Source organism: Netta rufina (assembly GCF_964035555.1).
Source record: "Netta rufina genome assembly, chromosome: 4".
NCBI classification, from domain to species: Eukaryota; Metazoa; Chordata; class Aves; order Anseriformes; family Anatidae; genus Netta; species Netta rufina.
Genome location: NC_140127.1, coordinates 5,585,510 through 5,606,052, shown reverse-complemented (window position 1 = coordinate 5,606,052; position 20,543 = coordinate 5,585,510). Strand labels below are relative to the sequence as shown.

The 20,543-nt window shown below is 43.3% G+C and overlaps 1 protein-coding gene across 1 annotated transcript in view; it reads right to left on the bottom strand.

Moving 5' to 3' along the window:
• PAPSS1 (3'-phosphoadenosine 5'-phosphosulfate synthase 1) overlaps positions 1-18,760 on the bottom strand; it is a 41,888-nt gene extending 23,128 nt beyond the window's left edge. Inside the window, exons 1-5 of the mRNA XM_084285884.1 lie at positions 18,628-18,760; positions 11,755-11,869; positions 8,071-8,306; positions 7,518-7,656; positions 5,505-5,623 (exon numbers count right to left, since the gene is read on the bottom strand). Coding sequence (XP_084142010.1) covers positions 5,505-5,623; positions 7,518-7,656; positions 8,071-8,306; positions 11,755-11,869; positions 18,628-18,687 — 669 coding nt within the window. The 5' untranslated portion in view covers positions 18,688-18,760. The remainder of the gene's footprint in view (positions 1-5,504; positions 5,624-7,517; positions 7,657-8,070; positions 8,307-11,754; positions 11,870-18,627) is intronic.
• Positions 18,761-20,543: the final 1,783 nt, after the last annotated feature.

Below are 20,543 nucleotides of genomic sequence, written 5' to 3'. Positions count from 1 at the left end.
TCCAGAAGGCTGTATAAACCAAAACAAAGCTACATCATCTTGGGAGGAGTTTAAAGAAATAAAAATTCTTGAAGTAGGACTAACCAAAAGTTTCAGTCCTATCTATGACCTACCCATCCATAAATAAAGAAGGGAAGGGTTCACCTGTGTCATCCACTGTCGGTCAGCTATAAATGCAGACCTTGTTTGGAGGAGCAGGAAGTTTGAACCCATTCACTGAAGAGCAATGAAGCTGGTGGAGAGACTAGAACATGACTTAAGAGGAGCGGCTGCAGGAACTGGCACTGGTTAGTCTTGAGAAAAGGAGGCTGAAGAGAGACCTTAGTGCTCTCTACAGCTACCTGAGAGGAGGTGTCAGTCTCTTTTCTCGGGTGAAAAGTGATGGACATGAGGAAACGGTCTCAAGTTGCCTCGGCAGAGGTTTAGATAGGCATCAGGCAGAGTCTCTTCATGGAAAGCATGGTCGGGCATTGGAACAAGCTGCCCAGGGCAGTGGTGAAGCCTCCATCCCTAGAGATATTTAAGAGATGTGTGGACGTAGCACTTAGGCACATGGTGCAGTGGTGGACTTGTTGTGCTAGGTGGATGGTTGGGCTTGGTGATTTTACAGGTCTTTTCCAACCTAAATGATTCGGTGGGTCTGTGATTACTGCCCAGCTGGACTCTCCATGACTAACACAGACCGTCCGTGAACCAAAACCCTGCCTGTCCCTTTTCCCAAACTGCAGAAGTTGAAAAACAGAGAAGAAAGCAAAAGACATGCAGCAGCAACAAAAATGACACCACCGCTGTACCTTATTACACCATTGAATGTAACTGCAGTTTGTTCTTTAAAAACCACAAAAATATACATGCTTTCTAGGAAAAAAACAAACAACCAAACAAAAAACAATCTGAGCTGGTGATATCCATTTCTGTAATACCATTCAGCAGTATATTTTCAAAAGACAACAATCATAACTCCAGCATAACTCAAAAGCAGGAAATCCCTACCTTAAAACACACAGGTTCTCCTTACTTCTCTAAGCAATGAGAAGAAATCAGTGGTATTTTGATGTGGGAATTACAGAAATTTAATGCTGAGGTTTTGGTGGTTTTTTTTTGGTGGTGTTTTTTTTTGTTTGTTTGTTTTTGGTTATACTTAAAAGCTTATGAAGTTTTCTGCTCATCCTGGCTTACATACTTACTGCTGTAAGTATAAAACTACCAGCACAGTCCTGCACGGCCTTTATGCAGCACTTGCTTTTTCCCCAGCTTCTCCCACGACGTAACGATGAGCCTTACCACAGAATCACAGGGGGACCTCTGGAGGTCATCTAGTCCAGTTTCCTGCTCAGAACTGAACCAGTTGCTGTCGGCTGCTCAGGGACTTGGCTAATCAAGTTTGAAACATCTCCAAGGATGGAGCATCCACAAATTCTCAGGGCCGCTTGTTCTAATCACTTCCCTCAACCTGCTTTTGCTGATACGGTACGGTATGCCATCGGCCTTCTTTGCTGCACAGGCAGCTGCAAAAACACTTATAAATAGTTTGTCATGTTGCAAACAAACAAACAAAAAAAAAAAACGGGTTTGGGGCCTGCTGCAATTCGAGCTTATAACCAAGGTGATCACACAGTATTCTTAATCACAGTTTTGATAAGCCAGGGAGGAACTAGATAACATTGAAGACCGAGATCCATAAAGAATCACTATGGTTACAGTGATGGTAACTGTGCAGTATAATTGAGGGAAAAAAAATATACACAGATTATACAGAAGAGCAGAATCCATTTCTACATACTTGCCAGGAGCTTGCCAGGAACTGCCACCCTCAATTTCTATTTTGCTTGAAATTCTCGCTGCTCCAAAATACAGCTTTTGAATACAATTGTAAGGAACTGTGTGAATACAGTTATGAAATCAATGCTTTCAAAGACCAGGAGGACCACCTCCCTAAATGCAAGTATGATATTGAGCCTCAGAAGAGAATGTTCCCAGGCTTAGGTAAGAACTCAACATTTGGCTGTAATTTGGTGGTAGATGGAATAAGAGAGGAAAGGTTTATACATACACTCACAATGAATTGATCTAAGTAGAAGTACATAATCAAATTCCCAACATTTGTGGGTTTCTTTTGTGGTATTTGCAGAGCTGCTGTAATATTATGCCCCTAAGAATGGGACTTCCCTACAAAAGTAGTTAAAAGCCACTTTTCCTCAGTACAATGAAAGGTAGGTACTAGAAATGCAACTCTTTCCTTATATGCCTTTGGCACTTCCTTAACAATAAGGGTGGCATTTCTGAGAAGTAACTTCTTGAGAAAGCATTTCCCTGGTTAAATATTGAACCGATTTCATTACTGAGGAATATGAGCTTTGTGTCATTAGCTAGATCAGCTACATTTGTTGACAGGAAAAAACAGCTAAAACAATGAAATCTCCATAGCCAAACATCTGCAGTAGGCTTGCTTGACAGCATATTGGATGGTATCAGCAGACTAAGAGCCAAACTTATCAAGCCCAAAGCCACACACATGCCTTTCTGACTATGGATTGAGCAAGGACTCATTCATTCAGTATTGAAAGGAACTTCTCATGCGACTCAGGCTCAGCAGCTTTAGCAGATACAGTACCTCACACGTTAGGTCCCTGAAAAGAACTCTGAAGTGTTTTATTTATTGCATTCACATGCGAAAAAAAAAAACCTATCCAGGTGCCCCTCAAAACTGAGTTACACCACACAAGAACTTTCCAGACTCAACAGCTGCTTATTTACTCCTCCGTGCAGTTTCCTCCCTTTTCTTCCATAAAGTACTGAACATATTTCTGGAGAATACCTGATACATTTGTTTGGCGTCATGCTAAACAATACATAGGGGTGGCTAGCCGGGGGAGGGGGGCTGGACTGCTCGGGGTTAGGCTGGGCATCGGTCAGTGGGTGGTGAGCAATTGCATTGTGCATCACTTGTTTGTGCACATTATTAGTAGTAGTACTATTATCATCATTGTATTATTATTATTATTATTGTTATTGTTATTTTCCTGTCTTATTAAGCTGTCTTTATCTCAACTCACGGGCTTCACTTTCCATTTCTCTCCCCCGTCCCAGAGAGGGAGTGGGGAGGGTGAGCGAACGGCTGCGTGGTGTTTAGCTGCCGGCCGGGTTAAACCACGACAGAACCAAGTTTCCATTTCTCATGAAATAATAAATGCTTCATATTCTTAATATATATCTATGTATATCCCCATCTGTCTGCATCTATCTCAACATACACACATTTTTTCAGCTGTGCTGTCTTTTACTACCATTATTTTCTGAACTAATAGAAGAAGAGCCCCTGAAACTCAAGGATTACCAACATCAAGTGGACTTCCTTACAGTGTATTTCACAGCTATTAAAAAATATATATTTGTAATGCTGCTGTCTTACAGTTCTTTTCTCAATAATCCAGTGCAATTAGTAAGGAACAAAACCACAGGTTTTTCCAGCTAAGGGAAACCTACCAGAATTATATTTAAGATATCACTGGGTTATATATGGCCTGTTCAGCCATGCCTTGGTTTCATTGTCTCCCTAAAGTAAGCAACCACCAAGACATCTTGCCATTCATTGTACTATTCTCTACAAAGAAAAAAAATGTTAAGATGTGCTTTAATCAAAGGACAGAGCAAAGCTGCCTGGGCCAGAAGCCAGCATTCAGCATTGTGTACCAAATGTACTAATGCAAGAGTTGCTTGTTGGCACACAGCTTTCTAGAATTGTGAAATCTGAACTGGTCTTCCCACAGTAAGGATTTGCCACCTCCCATAGATAGGTCTTATAAAGCTCTCTCCTTTTTTCTCCAAAAAATATTCAGGTGAGTATTAGGGTTCAAGTCTAGCACTCTGCTGTGGTTTTTCTCCCGTGTCAGGTCTCCTGAGCAACCTTGATCAAGCAGTGAATTGTTAACAGTTTTCTTGAAAATTTAGAAAAAAAATAAATCTCTCTGAAGGTGTACTGGCAACAGAAAGCCACAGTGAACTCAGCGCTGACTATATGATGAGGTCTTTTTGCTTGTACCAGCTTCAGTACATGACGGAGCTTTACTCAAGCTACTGCATACACCTCCAGTTCCCCGTACATCCACCTCACAAAGAGCATGAGGAACTGTCTGTCAGAGCATCTAAATTAAAATGATGGTCTGAAATATCATCCTGCTACTCACTGACTACAGGTAAGAATGTAAGGAGACAAACTCCTTCTGCACAAACATTAGCAAACTCCTTCCTATCGAGGTGAAGACTAAGGAGAAGAGGCAGATCAAAGCCAGAGGGGTGAACTTGTTGTTACCCTGACATGTTGATCCTTCTCCCTCTGAGTGATTACCATACTCTGTCAGGGAAGGCAGAATGGCATATAAAATTCCATCCCACACCAGAAATAAAATTCACCAGTCACCAACCTTAAGCTCTGCTTTCTTTTCAATATGAAGGCTTTGACACTGTCTGTAGAAGCCAGCTTATTAGCGTATTAGGTAACGCTGCTGCTTAATACAGCTTAAAAACATTAGGATGAGAATATCAGCAGTTCAGGACACATATAAGGAACATCTCAGTTAGGATATGAACTGCTGACAGATCAAAGCTAAGAGCTGAAGACAGCAGTTACTTTGTCCATTCTCAAAATGCCACCGGCCTCCTTCTTCCTGACCACATACTACTACCTCCTCTGGGTCGTCGAGTCATCAACTCTGCAATGAACTGGTGTAGGTGATTAAAAAAACACCACCCCCTAAAGGACAATAAAAAAAGACTGGGGTACAGTTTCAAGACTATAAAGCCTTCTCATGATGACTGCCACCACTTTTGGGGCTTGTGTTTGTTTTTCAGGTTGGGTAATGAACTGAATCCACTTCCCAGACAACAGGAGTAACACTAGAGCTTCAGAAGGGATGGTGTAGATGACGTGAGGGAGGAAACAGACCTGCTTTTTCAGAAGCTATAAACCATTAACTCAGCCTTATCAGGAAGATCAGCTTCCTGAAGCAGTTGCTACCTAACTGCAAGATCACTTTTACTACTACAAAAGAAAAAAATAATGCAAAGGAAGGCCAGACAATCACAGCAGCCCATCAGCTCAGATTACTGTGGTACTGCATCCCTGTCTCTTCATGTTTGCAGTACGTACTAATAAATACGCTTTAGAGACAAAGTAAAAAAAAAAGAGATTTACAAAAGCCAGCAAGCAATTTAAACGTTGACAGTCACTGCTGGTTCTGTAACAACTGAGACAACTTCTCTCCCTTAAAGTTATCAGTTATGATAGTGAACATAAATGAATTTTTTCACTTGTCCAAAGATAATTCACTTGGAGACCAACGTTGTTGCAATATTTAGGTTGAAAGCAGGACAATTTTAAAAGCTAGAATTTAAAAACTTTAAGCCTTTAACTCGAAAATTCTGAGTTTCCCAGTACATACGTTCAGATTTCATGCACCAATGCTTTGAAAAAGCTACTAAGATACAGCTGCATTGCTGCTCACCCTCTCCTGAAGAAGTTCCACAACTTGTTGTATGCAATCGTTCACATCACAGGAATCAGTTTTCAGCACAAGCTCTGGGGCTTCTGGTTTTTCATACTCAGAGTCAATTCCAGTAAAGCCTAGAGAACAGAAGACAAAAATCTTAAATGACTTCTCCCAAAAGATGACTGCATTTTAAGATTGTTCACGTAACAGTTTTCAGGACATAAACAAGGCATGAGCACAAAGCGTTACTTTCCTTAACAGATGATTGCTTAGGGGAATCATCTGCTTTTTTTCTTCACTGGGCTATTTGCTAATCCTACCACATGACTGCATCTAACTTCAGCATTCTGCAGCGTGTGCATTGTATATGTTTGTTGGTGTTTGATTTACTCTGTGAATAAAAAAGGTAGCACTGACAAAAGAGCCGTGCACTTCAACACAGAGTTAGTAGATACACATCCAGCAGCTGTCTTTCATTAGTAGCCATGAGGACTATTTTCACAGACCTTGTAAGTGACTGGTGACTCCTGTTCTGGCCTAGCTGGCTAGCAATCTGCATTGAAACAGAGGAGATTCTAACCAACCATGCACGAACAAGAAGGAAAGTCAAGCTCAGTGTCAAAGCATGCGCTGCTACAGATCTCATCTCCAGAGACATCAGCTGGGCTCTATTAACTTGACACCTGCATCCTCCATACTTGTAAATGCAAACACTGTAATTCGAGTTTTGCACTTCAGACTTAAATATTCTCTAAATTAGTAGCTTTGTTCCACATCTGTGAAAAATACCAATTGCTGCAGTACCTAATGTGAAAAAGAAAGGCCAGTGTCTGTTCCAAAACCTGTGTACTTTAAGAGTACCTAATGACTAAGGAATGGGAATAGGAGAAAAAAAAAACAAAACCTATCCCATTACCATTCTTAGAGAAAAGGAAGACAACAGAAGTTGTAATTAACAGGTATGTCCATTTAATTTCAAGCCTTCATATCAAGTAGTTCATAAGAAACAGTCACTGCTAGATTCCCTTGTAGGCACTGAATACCTCAGTACCACTTCTGAAGTTACAAAATTCCCTTGTGGGCTTTGTAAAATTAACAAATTTCTGTGTTGCACAAACAAGGATTCTGTACAGTACAATAGCCTCGCACCTTTCCCACGCAAGGCATCTTGCTATGATTCTGAGCAAACCTGACTTCAGCTGTATTTATTGCCCATTCTTCGCTGCATATTTGGCAGAAGCACTGAGCTTCAACCAAGTCATCTGGAGTGTCTCGGGTTTCTTGAATTTTGTGTCAGTCTTGATTAATAGCGACGTCATCATCAGAGCATGAGCAAACTCGACCCATGAAAGTGAAACCTTTAAAAATTACTTTGCTTCTTAATAGAGGTGAAAAATGTTATCAGCCTCTTCTACCTAAAATAATACAGAGCTAAGAGCTCTTTAAACAATATTTTCAACAAGTCATCACACTTTTAGTTGTTTTGTAGGGCGAGGTTGCTTTTGTTCGTTTGTTTGTCTGAATTAATTGCAGGCTGCTGTACTTCAGAGTCTTAACGAAGTCTGGGGACAGAAAATTATACCCATGGGCACTAGCACTGAACCTTGATTTCAAAATAAACAAGTTAGTCTCTTTACAGAAAGATGGTGACACTGCATTTTGGAAGGAAAAGTGGGTAATTCATATGAATACAGTTCTTTAAAGACTTAAGAGAAGTATCAGGCTCTTTTTAGGCATGCAAAGCAGGTAAGACTGTTCCTCAATTCTAAGAGCTTGCAATCGAGAAGCCTTGAGCAGATTACACAGTTTCTACGTGAGGATAGGCACTTTTGCCCCATTACTGTCCTATGCATTTATAACAGTCAGCTGCCCCAGGCAGAATTTGATCCCAATTTTCTGCTCGGTCCTATCCCCAGTTCAGCCATTTGGAAAAGTGACACACTCACAGACTCGAGCTCACACACTTACGTGTAGTCCAGTTACAACATTTCACCTATGCAGAAAGGACACAACTACATCTATGTTCACCTTTAATTTCTCCAGCTCTGGCTTTCTTATAGAGCCCCTTAACATCTCTCTGTTCACAGACGTGCAACGGAGCATCCACAAAGACTTCAAAAAAAGGCAAACTTGCCCCTTCATGAATTCGCCTGGCGTTATTACGATCCTGAAAGGAAACAGGAAAAAAAATACTAAGAGATTGAATCCACGTAACATTGGTATTGCTTTTCTGCTTCTGAAGTTCATTTTAAAGAAGCTGATAGCAAAATGTAAGCAAATTCTCCAAGTCTGAAGAAAAGAAACAACTTGAACAACTGATGCCCCACCAGCTAAATCCGTTTTTTCACAGTTCTTCACACGGTCCCGGTTTCAGAAGTAATCTCAACTTCTTTCTGTACTTAAGTTTAGTGTTTCTGGAGTTTGAACAATCACCTCCAGAAAATATTAATGTCAAAAAAAAAAAATGGCAAGCATTTCATCCTGGCTAAGTTCAGCGACAGGTTCTTGTAACTCAAGTTCTGAGTGACATTTCACTTTTTTTTATTTTCCCTCACGCTATCAAGAGGGTTTTCACATTTACCTGAGTATATGGAGAGATGAAACTAGTGATGCACACCAAGCCAGCATCTGCAAACAGTTTAGCAACCTCAGCAATCCGACGGACGTTTTCTTCTCTATCTTCGGGTGTGAAACCCAGATTCTTATTAAGGCCTTGGCGAATATTGTCACCGTCCAACGTGTAGCACGGAATGCCATGGCATACTAAATACTCCTCCAGAGCCATGCTAACTGTCGTCTTCCCAGCACCTGACAGACCTAATTGAATTAAAAAAAATGAATTCAATTGAATTAAAATAGGTATTGTAAGAATAAAAACAAGTTGGGGTGAACTGTAGCACGTGTACTACTACCAGTAGAAAAAAAAAAAAAGCAACAAGTGCAATGCCTGGTTCTGCCTTTTGGAGATGCTTACCCTCAAAACAAGCTAAGTGCCTGTTACACAGACAACAGATACAGGGAGAACGAGGCACAAAATTAAGTGTGCTGCTTGAAAAAGATGAAGAGTCTGGCCTTGACAGCTGTTGCTGTTCACAGAGGTGGTACCTATTGCCCAGTGCTGCTGTGGCTGGCAGTTGTTTCCACCTGAGCAAGCTAAATTCAGAAACCCAAAACAGAGTTAAGGAGATGTTACAATTGCATTAGAAGATGAAGCTCTCACGGTCAAGTGAATTTCAGTCAACAGATGGGGCTCAGACCAAACCACACTGTTCTGACTCCTTGCAGAGTAACAGCACTGAATTAGATCACCACACAGAGAGCAGAACTGCTGTGTGTGAGTCCTGAGAGACACACAGTCGTGCTCCACTAAGCAGAATGTGTCAAAAACAAGCAAAGGCAATTTGAATATGAACCTTCAGTTCAGAAACTTAGGCAACAAACCTTCACACAATGCAGAATGTCCTTGCTTGCACTAAGTCTACTGCTTGCTTAAAGCTGGGGATGCGTTTAAGCAATTTTCCAGACTAGAATCTAGGAGTTTATATGAAGTGAGTGCATAAGCTTAATACAGGGCAATCAATTCTTAAATGGGACACAAACTCAAATCTTGGTAAGACAACTTTAATCCTCTGTGTAAGAAAAATGGTAAGGGTAATGGTAAACAAAAAAAGAAATACTAATAGTAACACTACTAAGTGAATAAAGCTGCTTTGATTTTTATTAGTGATGGTTAAGATTTATTTTAGTGTTCAGAGAAAGAAAAAAAACACACAAAGCAACAGTCAGTTTAGTATTACTTCAAAGACCTTTACAATAAAGGGTGACAATCAGACTAAACAAGCACTTAGTAAGAAAATGCAAAGCAAACTTTGAGAGCTGTAATAGTTTAGGGCAGTTTAAAGATGAAGAGTCACGGTACTGGTTCATCCTTTGCTCAGTTTAATATCCACAAGACGCAGAGCAGTCTATTGAAAATCAGAATGCGTATCCCAGGTCAAGCCCGATACGAGAGCCTAAGCCAACACCTGTATCTCTCTTCCCCTCTGAATAAAAGCCCTCCTGTCCACCTCTGATTTCTTTATGGCTTAGTTCATACACCAGTCTCTGAAAACGACTGCAGAGGTGTGAATAATGTTTTATCATCTATAAAAATTATCTACACTCAGACAACTCAAGCTTCTGTTGTCAGTGCTTACTTGTCTGGCTTGAAAAGAGCAACAGCTAAAAACGATGAAGCTGAATGTTGTGACTTAGGCCAGCAAGAGCTTGCCAGAAGGGCAGGTCCTGCTCTCTTGCCTCTCTTCACTCTCAGCATCCTACCTCCATTATTCTACCACCTCCGGCGCTCATTAGCCAACTCAGTTTGCTAATCTTTTTTTATTTATGTATTTATTTATTGCGCCGTGTTAAGTTCACTGATGATTGAGCAAGTTGAATCAGCTCAAGGTCAGACTGGGCGGGGTGAAAGTAGGGCAAGGCTGGGAAGAGAACAATGTTCTTTTGGCAGCAGTTAGAGTCGGAATGATTTGGGCTGGAAGGGACCTTACAGATCATCCAGTTCCAACCCCCCTGCCACGCACAGGGACACCACCCCACTACAGCAAGTTGCCCAAAGCCCCATCCAGCCTGGCCTTGAGCACCTCCAGGGATGGGGCACCCCCAGATTCTTAAGGCAGCCTGTGCCAGGGCCTCACCACCCTCACAGCCAAGATTTTTTTCTCTTGTATCTAAACTGATTCTACCCCTTTTTATTTTAAAATCATTACCCCTTGTCCTACCACTACAAGCCCTAGTGAAAAGCCTCTCCCCTTCTTTCTTATAAGCCTCCTTTAAGCTGAAATGCTACACTAATATTTCCCTAGAGCCTTCTCCTCTCCAGGCTAACCAACCCCAGTGCTCGCAGCCTTTCTTCACAGGCATGTTCCAGCCCTCTGATCACTTTGTGGCCCTCCTCTGGAGCCACTCTAACAAGACCATGCCCTTTTAGAGCAGGATGCACTCCAGGAGGGGTCGCACAAGGGCAGAGTATGTGGGGAGAACCATCTCCCTCAACTTGCAGCCCCCATCCTAGAAGACAAGCGTGGCCATCCAAACTAAGATTGCAGCTACTCACCATTTCCTTCTCATAGCTCATGTTTGTGGTTTGTAATTTTGTTCCTGCATCTAGCTTGCTATTCACTGAAATGTTCAGTGTCCCATGCAACATCTGGTTTCCAACATGTAATGGAATGTAAAAGTTAAGGTCATTAAACAATGATCTATAAAAATCAGCTTTGAGCTGGTAAGTCCTTAAAATAACCTACTCAAAAAAATTGTATTACATTATTTTACACATGAAAGCAACACTTGCCCGTATTTTTGATACATTCCTCATTTTTTTCCCCACTATGACCCTCTAACTTCACAGCAGAAGACATGCATTATAGTTTCACTCTCAAATAAATCTTTAGAATTGAAAATTGATCTCTGAATACACCTTTCCTACACTACTATACCATAATTGCTGACAACAGAAGAGAACCTTGAAGGAACTGTACCACCACAGTTTCAGCTTCCTCAGCAGAAACTAATTAAAGAAGAAATTTGGCTGCATTTTTTCTCTGTGATAACTAAAGAACTCCGAAGTTAGTGTGTTAATGCTTCAGAGAACTTTGAAGCACAGAACAAACAAACAAAAAAGTCACACTTCTGAAACAAAGCTACCTTCCAGGATTTACTTAACACTCTTTTTATCATCAAAACAATTCAGTAGGAAAAGACCACGCTGACTTCAGAATAAGCCCTGCTATGCTTTGTCACAACATGCAATTGCTGTCCAAAGGCATATGATTACAACAAATTGTTATTTCAACCCAAAGCCATGAACATTACAAAGACAGGATCTTTACAGAAATGATTCAGAAAAGCAGACCGTATAAAAAAGGTTTTATATATTAGCAGTTGAAACAGACAGCAAGAACAGCAAGAATGTGGTTAAAAAAAAAACACACTCCAACGCACTCTAAGAATTAATCAGTGGACAGCGATTAATTTAACGTTCCTAGAGCACTGAACAAAATGCAATCTCAAGCTATTATCTGTCCCAGAGCAATTTCTTGATAGTCAGCCTAAAAAATAATAATTAAACTGCATCAAGGGCTCAGATGCCACAAACATTCAACTTTGGAAAAAAAAAAAAAAAAAAAAAAAGGAGCTACAGATAAACAGCTTTTCAGAAGACAAACTAAAACAAGACACAAGGATCCTGAGAAATCCCAAACCGTACCTGTTAACCAGACTGTGCATCCTCGAAAACCACTTCTTGTTCCAACCACCTGGCCTCTCTTATTTCTGCTGACATGATGAGCTTGGTAGGTAACATTGGTTGCCCTCTGCATTCCCTGTGGAAATAGCAGATGATTAGGTCTTTAACTTCTGATAAGATAAGGTGGCAAAGTATATCAAACCTTATTCACAGGCACAAAGGAGGACTTGGAGACCTGTGAATGGAAAGCAAAACCAATGCCCAATCCATCTACTGCAATGTGAAAGGGCACAAAGGAAGTTAAACACCCACATACCTTGTGCCCCTCCTCTGAAACTTGGGTTATCAGGCTAGTCAATTGTTTTCATATACAACCAGCTGAAGAAAATCAACCAAAGAGAGAGAGAGGAACTGCTACACCTGACTCCTATTCGAGTCGTTAAATCTAAGGAGAGCGAGTGGATTCCTCTCACAGAAATGAAGGTTTCAGTCATAAACAGCCAAACATTGGCTCACTTTTAACTCATAAAAAGACACCTTCTCATTGCAAACTATGCATGTGATCCACCTTTCAGTTCAGCAGTCGCACCTCTGAACCACTCTGCCTTTTTCTGTCTTCAGTCTCCAAAATTAAGACAGTTACGATATATTCTGAGTCCTTACAGAAAATATTCCTAAAGTGACTTTTTAAAGAAAGTGCTCATAAAGATGTGGTTTTCCTGATAAAATTCCGTTTTAAAAAATCCAGTTAAGACTTCCTTAAAGCTATTTATTCACCATAATAAGCTGCCGTATCATCTTACATAAGATGACATTGCTGTCAAGCACATTTCATAATCTAAGCCAAAGGAACAGGAAGATCAGCCCCAACATTCCCTTGAGTTTCGCTGGTATCTGATTGTCTGAACTTTGCTCGTGAAAGATCAAGACCTTAGATAACCAGACCAAGCACGAACAAGCTAACAAAATGAAAAGGAATATTCAAAAAAAATGAGGAGAGGGGTGGAATTGTTTGCTTATGTAATGCTGCTTTGACTTCTCTCACTTACAAACATATTGCAAGGTATTTGCATTACCTTCTCTTTCATTATTGTATCAGTGATGGCTGGAAAGGAAAGCACTTAATCAAAAAAAGGAGGGGGGATACTCATCTATCGAGTAGAGCAGAGAGCTGTATGACAGATAAAAGTAGGCTTAACAGAGAAGTGTTATCTGCTTATGATTTCAAGAAACGCTGTTGCATCATTCTTCTGTAGAACAGCATCTCAAAATCTAGCTTAGCCATAACTCGATAGGAATGTATGAATATGAGCAATTTTATCTGCCCCTGCTTCCGTACACAGCTGGGCTTGTAGCCGATATGGACAGAAACTCAAGTTAGGAACAGACGTTCACATTTTTAAATAAAACGACTCTATCTCATTGGTGACAGCCCAGCACCTAAAATTAAAGGAAAACTGAAAATCAAGCCGTAAGAAACCACCACCTGCACAGGTTATGGCTGCTCTTACTCACCAATTGCGTTATCTTCAAATAACTTATCTCCTGCAACACTGCTTGCAGATAAAGTCAGTGCAATAAAGCTAACTAAAACCAAAAATCAAAGAGGCTTCTTGCAGTAGAAACAATTAACACGCTACCTATAACTGGAGATCGTGGTGAACAAACGAAAATTGTGGAATTAAAGACGTGGAAAAGAATTTAAGGATTTGCCCTTCAATTGAAAGGAAAGACACTGTGTGTAATGAACTAAGACATTAATAGCAACCTTCTCTCTCATTAATTCCACCTGTAACACACCGTGGTCTCCAAACACCGCTCCCCTGCCACTGGCTCAGTAGAGCTGCAGCACACTCGTAACAAGCCACGTGTCCCCCAGACACCAGGTATCTCGGATTGCCTAACCCAAGAGCTCTGCCTGTACTTGAACGATTTCCAAAGCTTAGAGAATTTCCAAGAAAGCATCCTACAGAAAAATTTAAAACAAACAAACAGCACCCGCCTTGCTTTTGACGCACAGGATTATCTCTTATCATACACAAATACTTTACAGGTCAAATGCCTCACCCAGCAAGACTTCCTCCAGCCCGTACTCAGTAAATGGCATCAGTTTCCTTCGTTTTCCAGAAGCAGCAAAGCAGCAGTGAAACTGAGCCAGGCATTTCCCTAGCACTACCCTTACAAAACACACAAAGCCCCAAAGAAGCAGGCAGAGTTAATTCGTTAAATGATGAGAAAGAGACGAGTTTAAGAAGTAAACACAGAAAGGCATTAAGTAAGGAATTAGATGGGAGAGACATCACACAGCATCAGCGAGGAGGCCAGCAGATTGCTGGAGCTGAAGGCACAGCCAGCAAGCTCAGTGGTGGGACAATAAGCACATCTATTAGGAAATGCTTAAGAAGCTGACATCTAAAAACTAATCTCGAAGTGCCCAAACAGATTGCATGCACTCAGAGACACTCCCATGCCCAGCAGCACCACTCAGCACGCGTGCTCATGCACAGAAATGAAACGGCTCGGTCCCACTGCTGGGCAAGGCTGTAGCCAAATGCTCCTTATACTCCAAAAGCAAAGAGCTTTTAGAATTAACCATTTAACAAGTCTTGTTCTGTTACTGAAAAAAAATAATAGTAGGGTTTCTTCATCGTGCTCACTTTCCTACCAGATCATCTACCAACCACCACCACCAAGCAAACTGCACACTCGATCCTCAACAACCGAAGTTTTATTGCTGTCCCTGACACACACACACTTACTGCAGACACTGCTCTGGCACAGAGGGGTACGTGGGAGTAGAAACCAGCGTCTGACACCAGTTGTGCTCTGAAGTTATTTAACCAGTCTTCACATTTCCGGTACATAAAAGTTGGTGAGTATCAGCTGATGCCACGTAACGGCCATCCAAAACGAGAGCAGAAATAAAGAGCACTCATTTCATCTTATACTAGAGCAAAGCACTGCTCACCTTGGAGAACTCGACAACCACTGCTACAGGAAACGAAACGTAAGACAATGAGTAACAGCAAAACTCAATTCGATGAACAAGTACTTTTTTTTTCTTTTTTTTTTCTTTTTTTAAAAAAAAGCTATTTTAGACCTCTTAGCCTAATTACTTCCCTTATAATAATCTCTACTGAAAGTACACACCAGAGTTTTTCTGTAAAGAGGGCAGTGAAAAAAGGTTATCAATCTCAGAGGTCCACTTATCTGTTTTGTTTTTGTTTTTTTCCACATCCATTGGAATTTCCTCTCTGATTTGCCCACAAATCTGTTCCTTTCTCCCCGTGTTGCACATTAAGTGCCTCTGTACTCCTTTTAAAAACTGCATTTTAATATCTTCCCTGCCCACCATGGTAAATAAAAGTAATGCTTCAGTCCCCTGCGCTGCATTGTAACTCACATCAGCTGGGAAGGCTGACATCCTTCCTTTCTCCTCCCTCTCTATGCTGGTTTGTTTCTCGCATGAAATCTGAAGCTCTGCAACAGGCTCGTATCTTTGTACTAAGGATAAAAAAAAGGAGTATTAACAGAAAAAGCCTTTCACGGATGTGCACTGAAGAGCTGTAACGATGAGCGAGCAAGGAAGGATGACTCTGCAGCTCACTGTCTCCGGCACAAGGGGAGCCTTTCAGCATTACAGGCAGTTGACCAGGGAAATAAACACTGACATCTAAGAACTACGGAAACAGAGCAGAAAAAGAAGATGGGCATCAAAAGGAAGCATTAACGCTGCCAACTTCTCTATGCAAAGCCTTGCTAAGATAGGCAGGAACTGTATTTTTTTTTTCAGATCCTATTCTTGATGTTTTGCCCAGTTTCAGCTATCGATGCCAAACCCCTTTGATACAAGGACTCTGAGCAGCCACCCAGATGTAGAAGACCAAGCCCAAATTGCAACACCAAGACCAAAAGACAGCAGAAAGGAGAGATCATTGCTTAATTGTTTCGGAGTTAACGGACAGACCACTACGCTGACATTAACTGCATTCATTTTTCATTACTTCAGAGCAGTTACGAAACGATGCTCCAGCAGCCACCCAGCAGCAAAGTTAACGTTGCCCAAAGCAGGACCTCTGGCGCAGGAAGCAGAGCGTCAGTGCCACGCAGCGACTCCCTGGGCTACGACACCGACTTCGGCTTTGAGGCTGGAAACATCAGAACAGTGTAAAGAACAGGCACAGTTCCTATAGAAACCATACATACCCAAGAAGCTCACACTAATTCTGTAGTCTTCTGTTCTAAGAAGACACTGAATTCCCCAGGCTAAAAATTCCCATACACCAACAATAGCGAGGCATTCAGCACCACCTCCATAGTGCAGTCTTATCTCTAACACCTTTCCATTTCCCCATCATCCCCGATATTTTCTAGGGCATTTGTACTTGTACGCCCTTACAAGTCAGGGATTCCCTGATAACAATGCGTTTTTATGGCATTTATAGCATTTATCCAGCACTCAAACAAATGGTATCTTCCTCGTTGTCTCCAACCCACTTGCTTTAATATAGAGGCAGCAACTTAAGCAGACTGAACGCTTCCCATTTATTTTGCCTACCTCGACACACAAGCAAGGAGAAACAAAGTGGAAACAGTTCTAACATACAATTCTACTGCCATAAAAACTAGAACAACTGCACTACAGCTGAAAGTCTGTCCACCCGCCTACCTAGATGAGGTTTCAGGACCTGCTGGCCAAAAGATCTGCCAGTAACGCCTTCTGGTAATTACCACCTCCAATTCTGGCTTGGAAATTTGTGCTTTGGTTTGGACAGTTGTGCTTAGAAACAAAGGACCAGCCTTAAGTGATACCCAAACGACATGACTTTTATAGTTATTAAGAAACTTTAAGTCATCAATCCTTTTTTTTTTTTTTTTGCCATGGCTTACAGCGTTATGTTTTCTCCCACTTAGATTTACAGCAAAAAAATCTTACTTTTATCCTCCTAACTGCTCTCTGGAACATGGATTGCCACAGTGATGCTGATACAGGAAGGTTATCTGAGCACTTTTGCACAGAGCAGCACCCAACTGGCCTAACACATGCTCTCCTGCCACTTCCACAGACCTGATATATGCTAGGCTTTCTTTTTTGCCAGCTGTTCTAAGGCTGGGACGGTTTCAAAAATCAGTGACAGAAAGAAGAGACTGTTCTAAAGCACTGAGTACACAGGCAACTCTGTGATAACCACACTATGAGGAGTTTTATCTTTACTTGCAAACTGCTGCAGCAATACCACAAGCAGCTTGCTCACCACCGCTGGAGCCGAGGCATTAGCTGGCATCAGAGGGAAGAGACCAAAATGAAGTACTGACAGCCAGCAATGCAGACAGAAAGGAAAATCAGAGCAAGTCCTTGTTGCCTCGTTTCACAGGTAATTCCTAGCACCTCAGCAGCCAGAGCGACGCTCGGGAATGTGCTCCACAAGTCCTGCAGCCAAGCCAGCCACAAACGCTGCCATTGTGCTCTTGTGTGTTGCTCTGTAATTCGGGGTATGCTGTGCTCAGAGGCGGGCTTGGCAAGCAGACGAACACACGCAGAGGGTTCCACAGAGAGGGGCATTTTGAACAGGACCAGATGCCCAAATTTCGGGAGATACGGCTCTGCTGGCTCCCCTCACGGCTGCCGACTCCGTCAGGGTGTAATAGGTCGCTTTGACTCTGCTCTCAGACGAACAGATGCGGAGTCAGAAATGCCAGAACATTTGAACATTTTTCTGTGGAGCGTGTGAATCAGCAGGATATTTTTTTCCAGTAAATTTACTGGATTAAAAAGAGCACTTCAGCTGAGGTCTTCTGAAGAAAAAGGAAGAGGTGGAAGCCTTCCTCCGCTTGCCACGTATCCTGCAGGGCTGGCTACCATCAGATGAGCTCAGCAAACAGTTAATCAACTTTTTTTAAACGTGTCCCCTCCCTGGTTTGGGCAAATCCATCACGATTTTGCCTCTGACAAATTAAACGATATACAGTATCTTTTGAAGATACTTCATCGCCTACACCCAGCAATGATTTGCTTCATGACACCTGATGTCACCTTTTCCTCACAGAAAATGACAGAACGTAATTTACCAAATACTCTTTTGTAAGCAAGTTTGAACTCGCTGGCTCGGGAAGAGGGCTGGCACGGCACAGTCTCTACTGAAAGACTTTTAGTAGGGTAACAGCTTCCCCATTTTTTAGGGGCAGCTGTGACTCGTTCCTTAGCCTTTTTGTAAGAAAGCTGTGGCCTGCACGGCTTACAGCAAGGCTTCAAAGATGGTCCTGCACTGTTCCTTACATACCAAACATCTTCCAGACCTTATCTCTTGTCTGCTTCAGCTCAGCATAGCTTGAAAATAATCATACATCTATTTCTCTCTTTTTTTTTTCCTTACTGCCTTGCATCACCAGAAGTATTAAGCGTTCTTGGTAAAGGCCTGCACCGTGCCTCCTAAATAGCTTCATTTTGGTGTCGGCTGTAAGCCGATCTGCCCCCATCCCCACGCACAAGAATGCAGGCTCTGGCTGTGGGTTTTTTTTTTTTTCCAAGCCCTGTCTCGACGCTTTTCCACACAGCTCCCGCCGCACAAAGGACCTCAGTCTGGGGCTTCATGAAAGCCCGCATTGTACATCGCCCTCCCGAGCCCTCCTTCCTCCGCAGCGACAACTGCAGCCCCCTTCTCCTTGCCCCCATTAAGGGTCTCGCCCCCCATTAAGGGTCTCCTCTCCCCGTTTGGGGTCCCGGCTCCACCGTCCCCTCCCCATCCCCATCCCCATCCCCATCCCTCGCCGCCCCGGGCGAGACGCGGGGCAGGCGCAGCCCCTCATCCCCGCTGCCACATCACCCCCAGCGGCTCTCCCGCTCCTTCTTCTCCTTCTTTCCTCCTTTTTCTCCCCCTGCGCCCGCCCTCTCACCCAGCTCGGCACCCTGTTGCTCAGCTTCACTTTCTTGCACTGGCTCTCGGGCAGCTCCATGGCCGCGGGGGCGGCGAGAGGACGGAGGGAGGGCGAGGCGGCGCGTTGCCTTCGGATGCTCCGGGCGGTCCAAGCCGCCGCTGTCGCCGCCGCCCGGCCGAGGGTGGCGCAGGGAGGAGCCGGCAAGCAGCGAGAGGAGGAGGAGGAGGAGGAGGAGGAGAAGGGGAAAAAGGAGGAGGAAGAGGAGGGAGGCGCATGGGGAAGGCGAGCCCGGCCACACGCTTGCGCGGCGCCATGACGCGCCCGCGGGCGGGAGATGGCGACGGGGAGACGCCGCCATTTCCGCCGGTCACCGGCAGCCCCGCTCTCGGCTGCCCCTGGCGGGCACCGGGCTGCCCCCCTGAGGGGCCCCGCCGTCATCTTTTCCTCAGGAATTAAAATAAAGCAACCCCGAAAAAAAAATAAACCAACCCCGCAGCGCCCGCAGTTGCGTCCTCGTTGTGATTGAATGGGCAAAAATTAAAAATGAAAGCGTTTTCTACGCCTGTAAGCAGGCTGGAAGGAGCTGTGTGTTTTCTATGTGTTAAATTATCTGTGAACACGCCAAAAAGGGGACTGGGGGGGCTCCGAGGTGCGGAGAGTTGTCTGCAGGGGTCTGAGGTGTGGGGATGTGAGGGATGTGAGGGATGGGGAAGGCAGCACCCAACCTTCTAGCTGCAGCAGCAGGTGAAATCCAGCATATCGCAGGCTGGCCGAGCCCAGGGTGACTGAAAACCAAATAAATCCTTTTGGTACAGTCGTGCTTACTCACAAGACTGCACAAGAAGTCCTGCTCGTGTGGGAGCTGAGAAGATTCCAGCAAGAAGAGGCTGTTTGCCTGTCCTCAGCCAGCACCCAGAGCTCCCCGTCTTCTCCGGCGGCCAAAGAGGGTGGGAGCCCCCCAAAGCCGTCAGGAAAAGCGGGCACGAGGTGGTGTCTGCTGTGTCTGTTGTCTTTCATAGAATCACAGAGTCATTAAGGTTGGAAAAGCCCTTCAAGATCATCTGGTCATCACCAATGTCACCCACTAAACCATGTCCCCAAGCACCACGTCCAGCCTTTCCTTGAACACCCCCAGGGACAGGGACTCCACCACCTACCTGGGCAACTCGTCCCAACACCTGACTGCTCTTTCTGAGAAGAAATGTCTCCTCATTTCCAACCTAAACCTCCCCTGGTGCAACTTGAGGCCATTCCCTCTAGTTCTATCGCTGGTTATCTGCAAGAAGAGGCCAACCCAGCTCCCCACACCTTCCTTTCCTTTCCTTTGAAGAAAGACGGCTTTGCTGCAAAGCTTTGGCATGGAGTCGAGGAAACTCCGAGCAGCGGCAGTGGGCACTGGTGGTAATGTGGTCATGAGTGACTTGGAAGGCAAGAATTGTTTCGATTGAACCTCCCACCTTACAGGATGCCCCAAGGAAAAAGGCCACTGCTGTGCTGTGCTCTGGGAAATGGCTCCTGACGTTAAATGACAACCACCAAGTTCTTGGATTCTTCCTTCAGGAAGGGAACTGCTTAGGCACAGCGCTTCAGGTGGAGATGATGTCGTGCTAACATGAGTTGAAATTCACTGTGTAAATATTACCATTTGTATTGGTTCAGGAAAGAAACTGCTTTAGCACTTAAGTGCTAATCTCAAGGTGGAAGTGATGCTGCGCTGACTAACGCCGATTGCATTTACTGTACAAACATTAGCCCATTTACAGGCTGTAGATTTTTTGTTCTTTGACATTTTAAACAGGAAATTAAAAGGCCCTCTTTGTGGTTGAATGTGTTTCCACTGCTGTATTAGAAAGACATCTTTCCAAAGATACTATGGTGTTGGTTTAAAGCACTTTTATTTATTTATTTTTTTTCAAATGTGGATTGAGATTTTA